The 19,672-nt window shown below is 35.5% G+C and overlaps 2 protein-coding genes and 1 pseudogene across 3 annotated transcripts in view; 2 read left to right on the forward strand and 1 right to left on the reverse strand.

Moving 5' to 3' along the window:
* LOC150095524 (serine/threonine-protein phosphatase 2A 55 kDa regulatory subunit B beta isoform pseudogene) overlaps positions 1–1,517 on the reverse strand; it is a 58,647-nt pseudogene extending 57,130 nt beyond the window's left edge. Inside the window, exon 1 of the transcript XR_016550073.1 lies at positions 430–1,517. The product of XR_016550073.1 is annotated as a serine/threonine-protein phosphatase 2A 55 kDa regulatory subunit B beta isoform pseudogene, transcript variant X1 (transcript). The remainder of the gene's footprint in view (positions 1–429) is intronic.
* An 11,976-nt stretch (positions 1,518–13,493) lies between these two features.
* On the forward strand, positions 13,494–13,928 carry LOC150095525 (uncharacterized). Its single transcript, XM_090410699.1, has one exon. It carries the CDS (start codon positions 13,494–13,496, stop codon positions 13,926–13,928), a length of 435 nt encoding a protein of 144 aa, XP_090266825.1.
* Positions 13,929–17,278: 3,350 nt separating this feature from the next.
* Positions 17,279–19,672, forward strand: part of LOC150095526 (inactive DNA (cytosine-5)-methyltransferase DNMT3L-like) — a 361,976-nt gene continuing 359,582 nt past the window's right edge. Inside the window, exons 1-2 of the mRNA XM_090410700.1 lie at positions 17,279–17,384; positions 18,637–18,759. Coding sequence (XP_090266826.1) covers positions 17,279–17,384; positions 18,637–18,759 — 229 coding nt within the window. The remainder of the gene's footprint in view (positions 17,385–18,636; positions 18,760–19,672) is intronic.

Below are 19,672 nucleotides of genomic sequence, written 5' to 3' on the forward strand. Positions count from 1 at the left end.
CTGAGTGGTTTGTGTATCCGCTCCCCAACCGTGGGTATGGATATTGTCTTTGGGTGAGAAATGAATTTCATCTCTCCGGTGTGAGACCACCTCTCTGTTTATTGGAAGGCTGAAGCTGCTCGAAAAAGTTCCATGCTGTGGTCTCTAGAGTAGGCTTTGCGGACCAGGTGAAAAAATAAATAAAAATGCAAAAAAAAAAAAAAATAAATAAATAAAATCAATAAAAATCAGGAAAAAAATCCTTAACCTACCTGGTAAACATGTACTACAGATTTACAAATAAATAAACTTTTCGTGGGTGGAAGCCCCATAAAAAAAAAAAATAATAAATAAAATAAAAAAAATAGAGTTAAATTGGTAAAAATAAGTAAACTGGTATTTTTAAAATACTAATAAAGTGAAAATTCCAATGAAATACATAATAATTACCTATAAATTTACCTGCTCGTCGTACCTGAAGTCCTGGCAGATTTACTTTGAATTTTGTGTTGTGACTGATGAGCTTGACGCGTTCTTATATACCTTTCAGTAGATTGTTTTATTTATTTATTTATTATGCACAAACTCGTGAAAATGATCGCACTTTCTTCTTTTGACACAGGATTTTATAATTATCATTGAGTCTATATCAATATATAATCGATTTTTCCCTTGCTCCATAATAAACTCCCTAAAGAGAAAATTCTACTGAAGAAATGGAACTAATCAATGTCAAAATAAATTCCACAGTGGCTTTCCTATTCTCAAAGCAAATGTTTTCATTATGAAAGTGTAGGAAAATTTCTTTCCATGTAACATTAAACAGAAGCCTGACAATCGTGCCAAAATGCAGTTTTTCCTTCAGTATAACTTTTGAGGTAGTATGATTCATTAAATAATCCATGGCATGTGCTAATGTGAATACTGAATTTATAGTTCTCCAGCTAGTGACGACATTTCTCTACTCCACAGTTTTCTTTAGTGCTGTCCTGGACATAGATTTATATTATTCGAAAGGATGAGCTCGTTCTTTATGTATTCAAGAATATTATGTATTCTTTATGTATCTCTATTACTGTAATAGAGAATTTATTTACATAAAATTTAAATTGTGAATGTGTCAAAAGACATCGTTAATCAAATTATGTAACTTTTTAACAAGTGGCAGGTAAATATTCTTCATTTTGTTTCATTTTAATTTTGTCAATAAATATTTTAATTCCAGTTCTCGACTTCAGATGTTGATCTTGTCTTTCAGTTCTATGCATTTAGATTAAAAATAAATAAATAAATAAAAGAGTTAACATTGATCGTGTACAAAATCCATTAATAATTAATAGCAAAAGCGGATTTGCAAATAATAATAATACGGTTGGGCATCTACCGATGACAGAAAAATATGATTTAATTCCTTAAAAAACAGTCTATTACTCTCTTCATCTTGACTGGTTGCACTTATACTTAAAGAAAAGACTTAGTATTCAATTCAAACACAATGTAACTTATACAGCATCAATGTCAGGACACGAACACAAAGGCAAAATTCCCTTGTTGGTCTCATACAGCAATAAAAGTATTGCACCAAAGTAAACAAACCGATGCGTGTTGTATACGTATTTGTGATTAAAGCTATCCGAAGATGTAAACACAAATATTTGCGGGATTTTCCTCGTACATTGTACTGTGGGAAGAAACAAATAAAACTTATACATGTTGCTCTTGTAAATAACAAAGCTTCGTCAAGAAGATAAACGTATTACAGAATATACAAAAAAAAAAAAACTGAAAGTAGATCAGTTACACGCGTCATTTGCCACATGAAGCGTGATCGGTTTATTATTGCACAACAGTTATTGGCATACTTCCAAAATGTCATGAAGTACGAGGCCCTGGTTTTATTATCCTTTTCATAAAACAACTACTGTTAGACGTGTTGTACAATAACTGTCAAAGCTGTCAGTTATTTACACCAAAACATGCAGAGGTTTTGTTTCTTTCCATAATAAATCTACGAGTTAAAAATTAAAAACTTAATTAAAATTAAGAATTAAAAAGTTAAAACTTAAATATGATTTAAGTTTAATCTACTTTTACTGTCCTCCGTATTTCCGTTTCAACATCCGAAATTTTGTTAGTTTCTTAGTGTTTCCTGCATAAATTAAGATATTTATTTCAATTGCACCAATATCGTGCATGAGGGAAAAGAAGTATAGTTAGTTATATACTATAGTTTTGTATTTAGTTATATATTGTATATACAGAATACCAGTTCCATTAAATTAAGACTCGCCTCGAAAAACTTGTTTAAGGTATCTTCTGCTACAATGCTTTCGGGAAGTCACCATTTCGGAGTGGTGGTAAAAGTATTGGAAAAGTTGGTTAAGTCCAGAATTCAGGAGTGGGTGGATAGGAATACGATACTCTTTTTGGGGAGGGGGGAGGGGGGAGGGAATGGTTTTGTTACAGGTCGGTTTTGACTTAACAATGTTTTAATTTTATATATATATATATATATATATATATATATATATATATATATATATATATATATATATATATATATATATATATATATATATATATATATATATATATATATATATAATGGAGTGTCAGCTGAGTTAGACAAGGGTTAGAAAATGTGGATACGAGAATGGCTCATGGACTGATACCAAAAGTATCGTATGGAAAATCAGAGTACAGGATGAAGCATATGACCAGTGGTGTACCGCAAGGCTCATTATTGCTTAATTTGTGCATAAATGATATAGGAAATGACTTGAAGAGAGATATTCAGTTGTTTGCTGATGATGCAAAATTGATTTAAATAAGCTGGTTTAAATACAAATGATTTAAATAAGCCGGTTTAAATACAAATGATTTAAATAAGTTGGCAATATGGACAAAAGATAATGGGTTTCAGCTTGTTGTGGAGAAATATAAACACAAAAACTTATTCTGATTATAAGACCATCGGTTTAATATACATATGTACAAGAACGCCGACTAGTTTCGCTAGCAAGGCTTAATCAGAATAAGTTTTTGTGTTTATTAAAGTATATAAAGACCAAATATGAATAGTCTAAAGCAGGAGTCGCCAAACTTCTTTGACCGTCGACCCCTTCAAGAGTTTCTTGACTTTTTATCGACCCCCTCTATTTTACTATTAAGTAATTATAATAGGGCAAGCAAAAAAGACGCTCATGTGAGTTTTTAGATTGTTTATTTTATAGTTACAGTGTTTATTGTATGTATAATATAGTATATATTATTATATTCGCTTAACGTCAAAGGGATACGTTTTTGTTTCTGACGTCCTTTTTAACATTACATATTTGATAGGAGGAATAAATAATATATAAAATATAAATTTAATTTAGATAACAAAATAACAATAATACAATCTTCCTTATATATATATATATATATGAAAATAAGAGTTAAAAGAGCCAATAGGCTTCACTTCGGCGATGTAACATTATTTAAATGAAGGGGATATTAAATCCCAGATTCGGCATGAAACTCTTTGATTCCGATCTTTGAGTTTCTTATTCGGCTTTGAAATAATGTGGGATTTAATATCCCCTTCATTTAAATAAAGAAAATAAGACTTTTATTAACTTAGTATACAATTTACTAACGTTGTCAATGTGAAGGGTGTGCTTCGTGACTCTTGACAAGATTAGAAATGTTGAGTTCAAAATTAGTAAGTTTCGACCTTAAATCGCCACGGAATTCTATATCTAGCTTATTTCTTTGTTTTGTTAAAATGGAATTACCATGACTAAAACCAGCTTCAACCATGTACGCGCCGGCCGGACGGGAACCACCGACATCCGTTTATTAGTAAATACGTCATTTTGGCCTGCTTGATTGGTCTCCGTAACTATTTTCATGACCTTGCTCCATCTTATAGGTCCTATTCATGTTACTGTTCCCACGATTCACTCTTCATTGCGTTGTCATTCAGGATGGAGGTAATCCAAGTTAACCGAATTAAATATTACCTATACAATGATGTCTCATATTTTTCTATCGACCCCTGAGCCCGAATCGACCCCTAACAATGTTATATCTAACCCTGGCGGTCGATAGAAAAATATACTTTGGCGACCACTGGTCTAAAGAGAAATATAAAGTTATTCAAGCTGTGTACCCACATTGATAGAACTGTACTCCAGGAGATTGATGAGGCTAGGGACTTGGGGGTGTTGGCAGATAGAGAGTTGAAGTTCAGAGGGCATGTTGCTAAAGTGTCCAAGATAGTTCACAGGATTACTTAGTTATTGAAGAACACAACATGCAGAGATTAAAAAAAAAAAGTTATTATTCCTCTTTATAAAGCCTTGATGCATCCACAGCTGGATTATCGTCCTCAGGTCTAGTCACCTGGATCGCTTGGAGACAAGGAAGTGGTAGAAAAGATTCAGAGGCGAGTGGTCTAAGGAATGCTCCCTACATTGATAGATTGGGCGTTTGTGAGTTATAGAAGTTGGTTGATAGGTGGAGAAGAGGGAATATGATGGAAACATTTAAGTTACTAAAAGATTTTTATAGGACTGATGCAGGGAAAATATTTCAGCAGTGAGATAGTGGTGGAAGAACAAAGGTCATCCCTGGAAATTAAGTAAGAGTGGGGTTAACAAGGGTGTGAGGACTAGATTTTTCGCTTGGAGATTGGTGAATGAATGGAATGCGTTTTCTGACTCAGTTGTGAGTGCTTCGTCTGTCAGTGTTCAAGAAGAGATATGATAGATGTTGTGCTGATAGTTTGGGCCGCCCACGATTAGGGTTGTCAGATTTCTTGGTTGTCAAACCGGGACACAGGACGGGATCGACAAAATTTTGACAACCAAAAAAAAAAAAAAAAAACCTACGCATCTTCTTTCTACAAATGAACTACAAATATCACAGTCACGAGATTCTTTATTTTATAAAGATAATGCAACTCAAGTAGGAAAAAAGAAATCACAGAGACAAATAAATTTGTCTTTGTGACAAAATAAATATTCTTTGTTTTATAAAGATTCTACAATTCAACTAAAAAAATCACAGTAACAAATATGAAAATTCTTTGTTTTGTAAAGATCTTACAACTCAACTAAAAAAAATCACAGTAATAAATATAAAATATTAGATATTCAAGTTACTTGACTTTATATTTGAATCAAGTATAACACAAACACAAAATTTAAAGAAAAGAAAATCACAAAAACATTTTTTTAAATTATAACTATGAGAAATAATACTATGGGCTTATTTTAACTATTTAAAAATCACAAAACTAATATTACTTATCCTTTGTTTTAATTAAAAGATTACTCTTTCTATAGGTATTATTTCTGGGAAAATTCCCATGTTACTCCTCTTAAAAAACTATTATTTATACTATTAATTATATGAAGAGCCACTTCAATTCGGCGACCTAGACTTATTTAAGTTAAGGGATATTACATCCCATATTGTTTCATAGCCGAATAAGAAACTTTTGTAACACTATCCAGGTATTTGCTTACGCTTGGACTCGCCGAACTTACTATAGTTTCTATATTCGGCATGAAACTCTTTGAGTTTCTTATTCGGCTATGAAACAATATGGGATGTAATATCCCTTAACTTAAATATTATTTATACGGCTTTTTTAGCCTGTTTTCGTTTAGGAGTGTCCCTTATTTTAAATACATTGGCTTTTTACTCAAGAATTTTCAGGGGATTATAAGTGTATTTTTGAGGTAAATATATGGAGACTAATAGAGGAAGAAATTTTGCACATACCTTGTTTGGATGTCTTCGTTCTCCATACTTCGGCTGTTAGGCCGTTTAAGGGGGTAGGAAACGTGGAGGGGGTGTTTAAGGCAAGGTGGGAAGATGAAATTAGAAAAACCCAGGTTTTATTTATATACATATATATATTATTATATTTAAGGGCGCTTCTTTGAGAAAAGCAAGGGATTTATGGGAAACAGGGCTGGGGGAGAGCGTTAACGGGGTGCGAACCGTTTCGACCGTGCTATCGTCATCGGAACATTTCGGGATAAGTGTAGGGCTATGTCATGACGGCTTGGTGTATCTGCCTTAGAAGGACTTTTGTTTTCGCTTATTGGTCGGAGTTTCGAAATTCAATGATTTGTTTTTTTGAAATTAATCCACTTTCTTCATATTTTTTTTATTATTGTTTTAACTTTAACTTTGTACTAGTCGTGACCTCTAAAAATTAAAAATTAGGTCACGACTCTGACCAATAAGCGAAAACAAAAGTCCTAAGACAGATACACCAAGCCGTCATGACATAGCCCTACACTTATAACTAGAATAGTAGTACGAAAAACATAAATAAAAGTTACCTGTTAAAAATGATTTTAATGATTTTAACAGATAACCTTGATTCCTCTTCTTCTTTATAGCACTTTTATCCAGCTTAGGTGCAGAGTCCGCTATGATTATGCGACTGTGGGAAACCCCAACCGGCTTGTCGCTGAGTCTAGCGTCCGGGGGAGGGGAGGTAACTAAACGTGGGGGGGGGGGTATCGACTACTTCAAAACCAGTTTTCTTCCTTTCCTGCATAAAACCCAACAGTAACAATCTTTCTGCAGGCGGACGCCTGTGTTGAGCAATCGCGAGAACAGCGCGACAATGCCCTTTTGACTGGAAAGCCATGAATTGGGATCCTGTCTAGCACAAGCAGAATTTTTGTTAATATTATTATTATGCAAACACCTCCTGCAGTTAAAATTCATCGAGGGATTATAGGCGCTTCTTTACAATTGAAGGTGGTCTTGTACCGAGGTCACAGATTTTGAACCTCGGAAACCGTTTTTTTTTTTTTTTTCCCTCTTCATCAGGCATAGCATTCAAACCTATTCGAGAATATACACGCTTAACAGGTCTCACATTCTTAGTTGATTGGTTGTAAATAAACTTTGGTAGTTAGTTTCTCTACTAAAAACTTGCTTCTTATATGATGTGCAAAATTTGTGAAAACGATACAGGCTACAAATGAATAAATAATAATAATAAGAAGAAGGAAAAAAAACATCACTGGGTTCATTGTATATAGTAATGAACGGTGTTAATATACAAACATGGATTTGCAAAGCCTACTTTTTTTTTCTTTTAAATGATTGTCTCGGTTTATTTTCATATTTGTTTGAGGCCAATTTCACAAAATGCATGGGCTCTACTTATTAAGTACATTTTGCTTATCCTTCAATTCATTTTATGGATATAACAACTGCTGTGGTTGGACGGCATTTGCAAAGCTATGAAAGGAAGTGAAACAACATTACACAGTCTTGCCATAAAAACTGTTATAATTTCCGCCATCCACGCGCTGCCCACAGAATTGCGCGAGTTCGGTTCCGTTAGTGGCTGCAGCCAACATTCGCGTGTTTATCAGCAGAGAAAGAGTTGTCTAGCAGTATGGGTTAACATGCATTGTGGAGATTATCAGAACCGCATAGCTGTAATAGCATTTCACAAGTCTGGAATGCAGCCACCTGTTATTTTCAACACGCTAAAAACATTCGGGATCAGTAGGATAGCAGTTTGCATAGCAGACTATTAACCGTTATAACGATATAGAAGATGTACCTGACTGCCAAAGAACAGGTCAACCCTCACAAGCCATTGCTTACTAATACAACGGCTTGTGAGGGCTGTGAAGGCACACCTCCGTCGTAATCCTATGAGAACGCAGAAAGTGATGTAGCGAGAGATAATTGTTTCGCAGAGACGATGTCACGTCTATTAACTAATGACCTGGGATGAGAGCCTAGCGTCGTTCTACTGGACACCACAACTTATGCGGCAGAGCATGATAAAATCAAAGGCACTTCTCCGGCGGTTCGCAAGCAACAGATACAGAGATGTGTCTCTTCACAGATGAGAAGATTTTCACAACTGAAGAGTTGTTTTACCGCCAGAACGATCGGGTATATGCCATAGCACTTAGGATTCACAAAGGATATCACCACGCGTCAGTAGTGGTTTCGTGGGGGATGACGTATCAATGGGATATCCAAGTTGCATTTCTGCAAAAAAGGAGTCAAAACCTCCGCCAAAGTGTATTAAGACACAGTCCTGGAACCTGTGGTACAGCCCCTGAACAACATCTTGTTTCATGGTAGACAGTGGACTTACCAACAAGACTTAGCCCCTGCACACAAAGCGAGGACCACACAACAGTGGTTGGAGGCTAATGTGCCCAACCACATATCACCATCTGATTGGTCGTCTGGAAGTCCCGATCTGAATCCATTGGGCTTCAAATTGTGGTCGTTTCTTAGGAGAATAGCCTGCAAAATACAACACCCCACCATCGCCGGAGCGTGAAGGTGGATTTGGAGCGAGCAGTGGCAGGATGCTATGCGCGACACCATCGATATGTAGCCTGACATGTCGATGGTGACTTCGGGCATGCTTGAAGGCAAAAAGAGGACATTTCGAACATTGAGTGCGGCTATATGCACGTTATGCATGTGGTTTGCTTATGCTGAAAGCTGTAAATGATTTACTGAGAGATTAAAGGTTTATGCGCTGTTCAAGTTGTAACAATGTTTATGGCTGGACTAGATATGCAGTATATAATGATTGACGATAAAAGCAAAGAGTACATGAATCATTACATAAGAAAAGAAATTATCAGTGCATTATAAAATAGTATTCTTGTAGAAGGATATCATTTATTATCGCAACAATCTGATTAGCTGAATGATAAGCGCATTCGCTCGCCAGACTGCAGGTTCGAATCCCGTCGTACACATGGATGTTGCCAGTGTCTTTATTTTTTTAAAGCCTATGTAGATTTTGGCATGTTAACTGCAATTTGTTTCGTCTAATTTTTTCAGTAAAATGATCGGATTAAAACCAAAATTAAACCGACTCCGAATTTTACCAAATTTCATTAAATTCCAACATATCACAAAGAAATTATTATAATATCTTTTATTTATAAAGGGAATATAAGTAGATTGGAATCATTTCGAAATTTCAAACTGTTCAATTATAGTGAGAGAAGGATTTTCACAGCAATCTGATTACTGAAAATTAATAAATAAATATCAGGTTGGCAATACGAGTATAAAAGAGCATAATGGGGTTTTGAATTGTTGTTCAGAGCTGACTTGTTTATTGTCAGTATTTCCATAGTGTTCGTGGGACCACCAGCATACTGTAGATATGTATATAATAAATTTAGTTTCAAAGAGTGCTATGAAAGGGTTATGTCATCGTTTTCAGTGGCTCTAACAGGCACTTAGTGCTCATGAGCTTCCAAGTATCCTTAGATTTCGTAACCATAACTCCAGGATAGAGTTAGCTCTATGCCAATAAATATTCTGTCTAAAAACAGCGTGTGCTCTACTGGCCGGTTTGCCTGATTGCGGTTAGAAAAACCCGCCTTTCCAGGAAGAACACTCCCCTTTCCATCTTGAACCTAGGTCTTTCCAACCAAAGGGGGCTTCGTCTATACCGACTGAACTGTGGAAGCTGTTATCGAATGGTTATGCATTTCTATAAAACCAACGACTGTGTGAAGTAAAGTTATAACTCAGTTTATGAGAAGTCAGATTTTATTTATTTATTTTTTATTTATTGTAAACTTGTATGGTTTTGCTGACTTTGCTACTACGGTCTGACTGAACTGGAAACTAATGTGACTCTACAAATTTCAATAGAAATCGCACTTATTAAATTTCATTAAATTCTACCAGCCATTGTAAGTAATTATCAATATCACTTTAAATCTACTAAAACTTACTAAATTTGCTAAACGTGGCCAATAAAATTGATTCCATTCAGTGGCGTAGTTGGGGGGGGGGACAGAGGGGGCGGCACTTTTCACGTGAGACACAATTTTATTTTTCGACAATTCTTTTATTTATGTTAACTTAGTAATTTTTATTACTTAATTAATAATTAGTTTTTAACAAGTATACTTACAGCTAAAATAAACATAAACATAGTGTTTTAATTTATTTCCCTATACGTCGTTTTGACTTTTTGTAGTATTTTTGGTGTGTATTGAGAGGGACGGCAAACTCAGGAACCGCCCCGGGCAACAAAAGCTCTAGCTTCGCCACTGATTCCATTTGAACCAAAACTGATGAATGTGGGCATATTCTAAAGGATATCGAATACAAAAGTTCATTAAGTTCCATTCATCAAGAGAGGAGTGGCTGTTATATCTAATTTCTAGAAAGTTTGCCCTTTTTGTCCCTCCAAACGATTCCGCCGAAATAAAAATCGGGATACTTATACAGATCTATGTATGGATTCGAAGAGCCGAATTTCATTAAAATCCGTCTAGCCAGACTCCTTGATTATACACAAAACAAAAGAATAACTTTTTTCTGGACGAATACCAAAAAAAAAAAAAAAAACTTTAACCTTAATCCGTTAAGTACATTGTTGAAATATTACAGCAAACACTGAGCCAAAAATCTAAATCTAAGAGGTTTAGATTTTAGGCTTAGTATTTGCAGTAATATTACTGCAGTGAACTTAATGAATTAAGTTTAAAACTTTTTTTAAAAATAATTCCAATTTTAATTAGTTAAGTTTTCTTGCAATAATGAATCAAACTGCAATTATGCTTTCTAATCACATCTAAACTATGTGCAGTTGCTTAAAACCATTCGCACTTCTCTCTGAGGAACATCCTCAGCACTGACTTGTATATCGCTCACATCTAGTTTCCTCGAGTCTGATGGTTTAACAGTTGGCTGCTGCAGACTGACATGTTGCATCGTGCATCTGGGACATCTATAGCTTCCTATTAAAAAGGACTCTCTGCCTCATAATTTAATTGAAGTCTTATAACTCATGATGAGTTTTAATCCTCCCCTTTAAACTTGACTACTCTGATATCATTTTCTGCTATTATTCCTCCATATACCGCATTCAGAATGGAACTCATCTCCCATATCATGCGGTAAATTATTATATCATGTGATGTTTGATTTTGTATGAGATTAGTCTATCGGTTTCTCCCCACCGCCTTCAACAACCATTGAGAAAACGTTGTGCACACCTTATCTTTTTGTTTTGGTAATACAAATATAGCGTTTGAGTGATAAATAGAAAATAGAAAGAAATATAATAATGCTCCGCCGTACGATGACCCGCTCTTCAATTATGACTAGTATCCACGGGATACAGATTTCCCCTATATCTGTTCTTTCCTGCAGTCCCCAGCTACATAGTTCTTTTTAGGGACGTCTCCATACCACTGATGCAACAAGCTGCCAACTATGACGAAGCGGATCTTTTCAAACACAAAGGACCAAAAGCCATCTGAAATTAAGTGACAATGTGTAATCTCCATGCCTTCTCAGGGTAAGCAAATTGCTCATGAACTTCTCCCTCACTGTATCCCTATTCAGAAAGCGGGGAATATAAAAGCTGCGGGCTTCGTTCGCCCCGTTAATCGTTAATCATGTGCCGGTTTTAGCGGCATGACGCTGCCTTTAATTAACCGATTAGCGTTCGCTTCATCTTTGGGTCATCATTTTTTTTTTTGGTTGTTTCGTTATGTATTATAAACTGTTAATAATAATAATAATAATAATAATAATAATAATAATAAGAGAAGAACAACAAGCCGGGTTCATGCCAAAGAGGTTGTCAGGATCAGATTTTTACTTTACGACAAATAATTGAGAAATCATAGGAATATGCCAGCCTGGTTGGCCGAGTGTTTAGCGTATACTCTCTCCAGCCAAAAGGCTGCGGGTTCGAATCCCGCCGTCGGCATGGATGTTTGTTTGTGAAAATACTAGTGGTGGTAGATGGCGTTAGTGTAGATGATGAAGGTAGTTGCGGCTGATGGAGTGGTGGAGACGGAGAGTTGTAGAGTAGGTACCCTCCTTGATGAGTCTTTGGACTCCCTGGAGGTGTTATGTAATAATAATAATAATATGACAAGGATCTTCTGTACAAGGAGCTGTCACTTAATTTTCGAAGAACTAAAAATTGTAATAGTGTCAAGTAAGTCAAATAGGTTTCGGTTTTTACATTGCGAATTTTGTTTTGTAGATCTGGAAAAGGCATATGACAAGTTGCCCTGAGAAAATAAAGCTTTTCAAAACACTACAATTATATGGGGTATATGGAACATTATCCAGAGAAATACATAGCCTATATGTAAGATGTAAGTCAGCAGTTAGAACTGATGGAAATATAGGAAGATGGTCTGATGTAAAATCAGGGGTAAGACAATGATGCACATTATCGTCTTATTTATCATCTATATGGAACACATTATGAAAGAATGGTGATGGGTAGCCGGCTGAGTAAAATCATATGGAATAAGAGAGAAATTAGCGAAAACACCAAACTAGCAGTACATAAGACAGTGTTCAGACCAATTTTAAGCTATGGATCTGAGAGTTGGGTTGGAAATAAAGCACGTGATCAAAGATTAGAGACCACAGATATGAGGATTCTTTGAAATCTCGTAAACCTATTATACTAGGTGACATACAGCCAGGGCTGCCACTCCTTGGGATTTTTCCCAAGATCTAGGGAATTTAGCCGCTACCCAGGGATCTAGAGATTTTTAATAAAAAAACTCCCAAAATCTTGGGAAATTTGAACAGAAGTTTGAATTTTAATATTTTTGTCATATTTTACTATTATATTCACGAATTTTTTTATTTATTTTTGATAAATCTGATAAACAAACTGTTTTTGCTCTGTTCTGGTTTCGTTTTCCCATTCTTATCACACAGGTTTTACATCGTTACATACATATAGCGCAACCTCTTGCAGTGTTATCGTAGAAATCCTTGTGCTTGTACACTGTTTGACAAATTGTTTAAATTATCAATATTTTTACTTATTTTCATATTTATGGTATACTTCCAATCCAACCATATGGAGCCATCAAAGAAAAAAAAAACAGAAGTGGTATTCTCAATCATTTAAAGAAGGTTGGTTAAAATATCCTGAAATAAAAGATTGGCTGCAGCAAGACGTGAACAGCAAAGATACCAGTTACTGTAAGTGTTGTAATATTACATTTAAAAACGCAAACAAATCTGCGCTAATAAAGCATAAAGATTCAGCCAAACACAAAAGTAATTATCAGTCTGCTAAGTCGACAGCTGTTATTACTCAATTTCTTAATAAGAAAGCGTCAACAGAGGATAAACAATTAGCTAGGGGCGAGTTAATAATTGCTAGCTTCTTTTCTGAGCATAACGTCCCATTTTCTCGTGTTGATCATTTTGTGTAATTTGCGTTTACACATCGTTAACACGATGTGTAAACGCGCATTTCCGGATAGCCAAATTGCTGGAAAGTTGACAATGAAGAAAACTAAACTTTCTTATGTTATTCAGGATGGAATATCATTCCATGAAAAGTCTCAACTTACCGAAATATGCAAGAATCAAAATTTTTCAATTATAATAGATGAGAGTACAAATATCTCCGTCACTCAAATCTTGGCTGTTGTTGTACAGTATTTTGATACAGATAAAAAAGATGTATCTGATGCATTACTAGACATAGTATGTGTAAGAACGGAAGTGCTAAAAGTCTTTACAGTGCTGTCAAAACTCTTCTGCTGAATCATGGCATTCCCCTTAGCAATATCTTTGGGTTTGGTAGTGATAACTGTTCCTCCATGATGGGCATTAACAGTGGATTTCAGAAACTGTTGAAAGATGACGTCCCATCTGTTTTTTGTGATGGTTGCGTTTGTCATTCATTTGCCCTATGCGCTAGTCATGCAGTCAGTGTTTTACCCTCATACTTAGATGCTTTTCTAAAGGATTTAACCTCCTACTTCTCTCGCAGTGATAAGCGGCAAAGAGATTCTGTACTCATTCAAGAAGCTGCTGATATAGCTACACATAAAATTCCCAAACTTGCTCAAGCCAGGTGGCTGTCGAGGGAAAAAGTGGTATCAACTATTTTAGAACAGTATGATGCACTTTCAAAATGAATCAAGGACAGATAAAATTGACAATGCCAAAAAAATTTTGATACACTTACTGGCCTTGGAACCAGACCAATGCTTTTTTTCCCTTCAGTATATTCTTGAAAAAGTAAATACACTTAATATTGATTTTCAATCAAAGCATTTCAGGTTACACCAACTATTCCTAAATGTATCAACAGAATATCTCAATTTACTTAGTTGCTTCCTTAAAGATGAGATTTTAAGAACAGTTAAATTATCAGAAATTGATCCAAGAAACCAAAACAGCTATAAAAATGTTAATGATATTTACTTCGGTGGTAGAGCAATGACGCACTTAATTAGAAACCCTTTCGAAGATAACTCTATTTTGTTGAGATTTAAAAATGATTGTTGAAAGGTTCTTGTGGAACTTAGTTCGCAAATAAAGAAAAGATTTGTCTTCGAAGAAGACAGCATTGTTGCAAAATTACGAATCTTGGACCCAAAAGTTGCTGTGATCCTAGCCAGTCACATCTACCATTACTCCTCTTGATGCTCAATTCTCCTCACTTGTTGATGATATTAGGTTAAATCAAATAGATGATGAGTGGAGAAGTTATCGTCTCGTAGCATCAGATCTACCAATTCCTAAAGATATGGCATTCCTCGATATTGGCATTCATTGACTGACATAAAAGATGGCATGAATAATAATAAATACGGTTTACTGTCATATTTTATGACAAATCTTACTATTCTCCCGCATTCATCTGCATGCGTGGAGCGAATTTTCTCACAAGTGAATTGTATAAAAACAAAATTAGCTATTTCATTAAAAACAGAAACCGTGAGAGACAGAATCCTAGCAAAGCAGTGCTTAGCAAGACAAAATGCAACGTGTACTTCTTGGGAGCCACCGAAAACATTAATCAAGGAGTTGGAAAGTCACACAGTTCATAATAGCTATCTATAAAAATCGACTTAATTCCGCAAAGGGAATGTGATCAATTACCAGAAGATATTGGCGAAGAAGAAGAGGGAGGAAATGTCAATTTAAGTAAGTTAAGCGTATATTCTTCGTATAATATAAACTTATACTGTATATATATTTTTAAATGAAAGTATACTTTGTTACAGGAAAAGCGAAAGAGAATTAATTAAAAAAAAAGAGCAAATATTAAATCATTTTCCTGGTCAGTTAGTAGGTATTTAAATGTCAATTTTTTGTATTTTATATTATATTATGTTTTTAATTTATGTGTAATGTTTTAATTAAAGCATGCAGAATTATAAATTAATAAAGGCATATTTAAGTGTATAGTTTGAGTTTTTTGCATATTTAAGAGCATAGTTTGAGTTTTTTGCATATTTAAGAGCATAGTTTGAGTTTTTTGCATATTTAAGAGCATATTTCGAATGTTTTCATTGTTTTTAGTGTATACTTGGACGCATATTTTGCATTTTTTTACGACCTAAAAATCCGAGCCCTAGTTATTACTACCTGGGGAATATTTCCCTAATCTGGGGAATTTCGAAAAATGTGAGCGGCAGCCATCTAACCAATTGCTAGCTCTCCCATTGCGGGAGGGTTGAGTTCTTCTCCATGGTGACCCACTCCAGCATTGCGAGAATGTATATATATTTGTATGAATGAATGCGAAAAACAGTCATTCACAAATATCCATGCCCTGGGGGGGGGGTCGAACCAGCAGCCTTTTGGCCGGAGAGCGGATACGCTAACCACTCGGCTAACCAGGTCACCTTAGTCACCTCAGTAGATACTAAGATTAAAATGATAAATTTAATGATGACAAAACATATTTTAAGCTAATTTGTTTGTTATAGAAAAAGAAAGGACTATCTACCATTCAACGTGTCGAACTCTTTCGTTTACGAAAATTATTCTAAATTTTTCGTTTGCGTAACTGACTTACACTGTAAATAAATGCTTTATTTAATCGATTACTAACATATATGACCAGTGTACTTCAAAATGTCATTAAGCATTGCATGTTAGCCGAGTGGTTAGAAGTACCTACAGAAATTAATATCTCCCGCACAGACTTGTGCAATTAAGGGCAGAAATATAGCAGACACAATTACTCATTTAAGATCAGTATACGAGTACTACAGTCTGACTGACAAACCCTGTGTCCTACTAGGCTTGGATATAGAAAAGGCGTTTGACACCATAAGCCACGTGTATATATATTCAAAGTTGTAGAGGAAATGGGATTTGGCTCAAAATTTAGGAACTGGTTGCAAACTTTCTACGAGAATGCAGAAAGTCAAGTAATCGTGAACAGGAAGCTATCCGCATCTTTTAAAATGAAATGCTCAGTGAGACAAGGAGACCCCCTCTCTATGGCCCTCTTCGTCCTTGCACTAGAACCAGTCATCAGAGCGATCAACCCCAACAAAGAAATCAAGGGAACAAACATTCACGGGGAGAGCCAAGCAAAAATATTGGCATATGCTGACGACATCACATTAACCCCAGAGACGGAAACATCCATTGAAGAGTCAATTAAATTACTAGACGCCTTTGCAAGAGCTTCTGCCCTGAAAGTAAACCTGAATAAATCTCATTGCATGCTAATAGGAAAATGGGAAAAGAACCCTGAGATTCCTCAAGGCATAAGAACTCAGGTTCTGGGAGTTAAAATAGGCGGCCCAGAAACGTATGAAAAACAGTGGAAAGAACTCCACTGTTTTGTGGAAAATAAATACTATGCGCCCAAGACAACTATCTGTAAGAGGAAAAGCGCGAATATGCAATATATATTTATCCTCTCGCATCTGGTACAAAGTGAACAACATCCCATACCATGGGCAATGGGCAGACAAGATCCACAGGCTGTGCGCCACCTACATCTGGGGCTCTCGGTACGAACCGATGAGGAGAACAACGCTCTTTCACGAATTAGAAGCAGGAGGTCTAGGTCTAATCACTTAAAAACAGTTATCAACAGAACGAAGACTGCAGAAACAGCAAACACCAAGTCATACCACGGATATGCAATAGCATTCCTACAGAAATGCCTTCCACACAGAATAATCAGCACAATGCCAGAGATTCACGGAAGAGTTCCCAGAATGTTTACAGAGATGGCGGAGGGATACGTATTTGTAACAGAGCGCATCAACACTGAAAAATTAATAAGTCAAAAAACAAAAGCAACATACTACAAACTAAGCAGAACAACCATTCCCATACCACAACATAGAGAATTAAGAAGAGGACAAATCACACTCAGTCCGGTATTAAACAATATCTTCAAGCTCCCAATACATCCAAAGTATAAAACCTTCTTCTTTAAAGTACACCATGCCTGCCTGCCTACCAACCAAGATGTGGATAGTGGCTAAAGGTCCCTTGAAGGGAATGCAACATGTCAGTTTTGCCAGGAACCGGAAACACTATACCACCTAATGTTATATTGCAAGGAAGCAGAAGTAACTTGGAAAGCCGTGAAAAGATGGGTTCCAGAAATCAAAGTAATCAATGAAGAAATGTTATTCTGGCTAATAGGAAAACATATAAACAGGGTGCAAACAATTGTTCTAATCCTAACGATGTACGCAATTTGGGCTCACAGGTGCGACCAAGCGTATGGAAGGGAAGACAGTCCCGGAACAATATCGAAATTACATCACTACATCCAGGAGGAGATCACCAATTCGGTCCAGTCCAGAAGAATGGACACACTTAACCTCCAACCTTACATCAGATGAACCCTCCAACCAACAACAGAACGACACCTTCATCACTCCTAGTGGAAATGGGGCAAATCGAAGTAAATTCGGAAGGATACTAACTCTCCACCTCCACCAGAGGAAACAGCACCTGAGTCACTTGGAACAGATCTCCTACCGCAGGAAAAAAAAGTGCGCTCCTACTTCATTGCATGCGAATGTTATTTCGCTGTACAGATGTATATATGATTTATCTTGTAGAATATATAGATTGTTAAATATATAATAAGTATGATATATAATTGTATATATGGTATGTAAATAGAATTAACTGTATATTAAAAAAAAAAAAAGCTGAATTATACCTTAATTGATGTAATAGAGAAAATAATGTGTATGTAACTAACAGATGAGATTCCCTGTTTATAAGTAAAGGAAGTTAAGGCATTTTAAGAGAACAGTAATGTAACAACTACATTATAACATGATGTTATAATATAAAATGAAACTTCGATTGAAATAATGGTATAACAAATGTATATAATGTATATAGAATTCATAATGATGTAAATAATTGCAAAAGTTTATAATAAAGTTGTTAATAAAAAAAAAAAAAAAAAAAAAAGTTAGCCGAGTGGTTAGCGTATCCGTTCTCCAGGCCAAAGGCTACGGGTTAGAATCCCGGCTTGATCATGGATATGCTTATTTTTGTGTTTCACCTTCATAATATATATTCTTTCCCAAATGGGGAGAGAAGTAAACCCAACAATCCCGCAATGGGGGGAGGCCCTCACCCAGTAGCGGGAAGATACAGTAGTTATCATCATATCATGCCTCTATAACTGAAAAAAAAAATATAAAATAAAAATATACGACGAAATTCGCTATGCGATTGGCTGAAACTTAACGTGTCGTATGACAGGGATACTCCAGTACGCTTGAATGTATTTAATTAAGAAAAGATGCGCATGAGCAAAAATGCTTGTTAATTATTAGCCAATGAGAAGATGGTGAAATATTATTTATTAGCATTGCAGTTTTTGTGAAATTGTAGCACCAGACTTTCTAAGTTTTGGTTTAGTTTCGGCAGGAACACTTTTAAAAAATTTAAGTGTTGGGTTTTGGATAGTCTGTTGTCACTTAATTTTCGAAGAACTAAAAATTGTAATAGTATCAGGTAAGTCAAATAGGTTTCGGTTTTTACATTACGAATTCTTTCTATGAAAAATTCGCACTGACTATGAAAACAAATTATGCGAAAGAGTCGATATGAATGAGGCGTAAATTGTTAATTGGTGCTTATCAAGTAGATACCCAGGATATTTTTCGAAGGATAGAAAGAGGGAAGGAGATGGCGACAAGACATCGTTCTTGGAAGTTGTGGTGTATAATAGAGTGCGGTATGACTTTTTTTGCATGGAGAGTGGTTGGTGAGTGCACAAGCATTGTACCCATTTAAGACGAGATATGATAAACACTATCTCTGTTAGAATTCAACTTACTATTGCCTCCCTAATGAGTCTTGACCCCAGGTGTTTGTATAAAAATAATAATTTTAATATTTAAATTATTTGACTGGTATTTCGTATACATACACACGAAATGCAGTTTCTATATACGAATATCATTCCATAACTTTTGTGGCTTTATTTGTATTTTGATTCTTTTGTCAGGTTAATGCACTTAAGATTGCGTTTGCCATTTTCTTGATTTTGTTTCAGATAAATTTTTTTATCAGTTTCATAATGAGAGTGGTAGCCATGACCGGTAGTTTTGACACTACTCTAGGACTCTCGAGGTATTGTTGTTCTCGTTTATGTAAAAATTTGACCACGAGGTAAGTACATTAAGTTTTTAGTCTATTAGTGTTTATTGGTACCAGCGTTTCGCATCCTGCGTGTGTAGTACCGCTGTGGGTATTTGTTGTTTGGAGTGGTGATATATGGATTTCAGTGTCTTTTAACACGTCAGGTTAACTCATGGCTGCAGGCCATTACAAGTTGAGTTAGTGGAATAGGATTTCTGCTTTCCAACAAAATGTCTGTAGATTTGAATACCACTTTGGCATACATATAAATGTGTCTTGATGA

This window comes from Typopeltis vanoorti, chromosome 20, assembly GCF_054136105.1.
Source record: "Typopeltis vanoorti isolate ZY-2024b chromosome 20, IOZ_Tvanoo_1.0, whole genome shotgun sequence".
In the NCBI taxonomy this organism is placed as follows: domain Eukaryota; kingdom Metazoa; phylum Arthropoda; class Arachnida; order Uropygi; family Thelyphonidae; genus Typopeltis; species Typopeltis vanoorti.

Excerpts from the sequence above, each read along its gene's own strand:
- LOC150095525 (XM_090410699.1), top strand. The coding sequence starts at position 13,494 with ATGTGTAAGAACGGAAGTGCTAAAAGTCTTTACAGTGCTGTCAAAACT.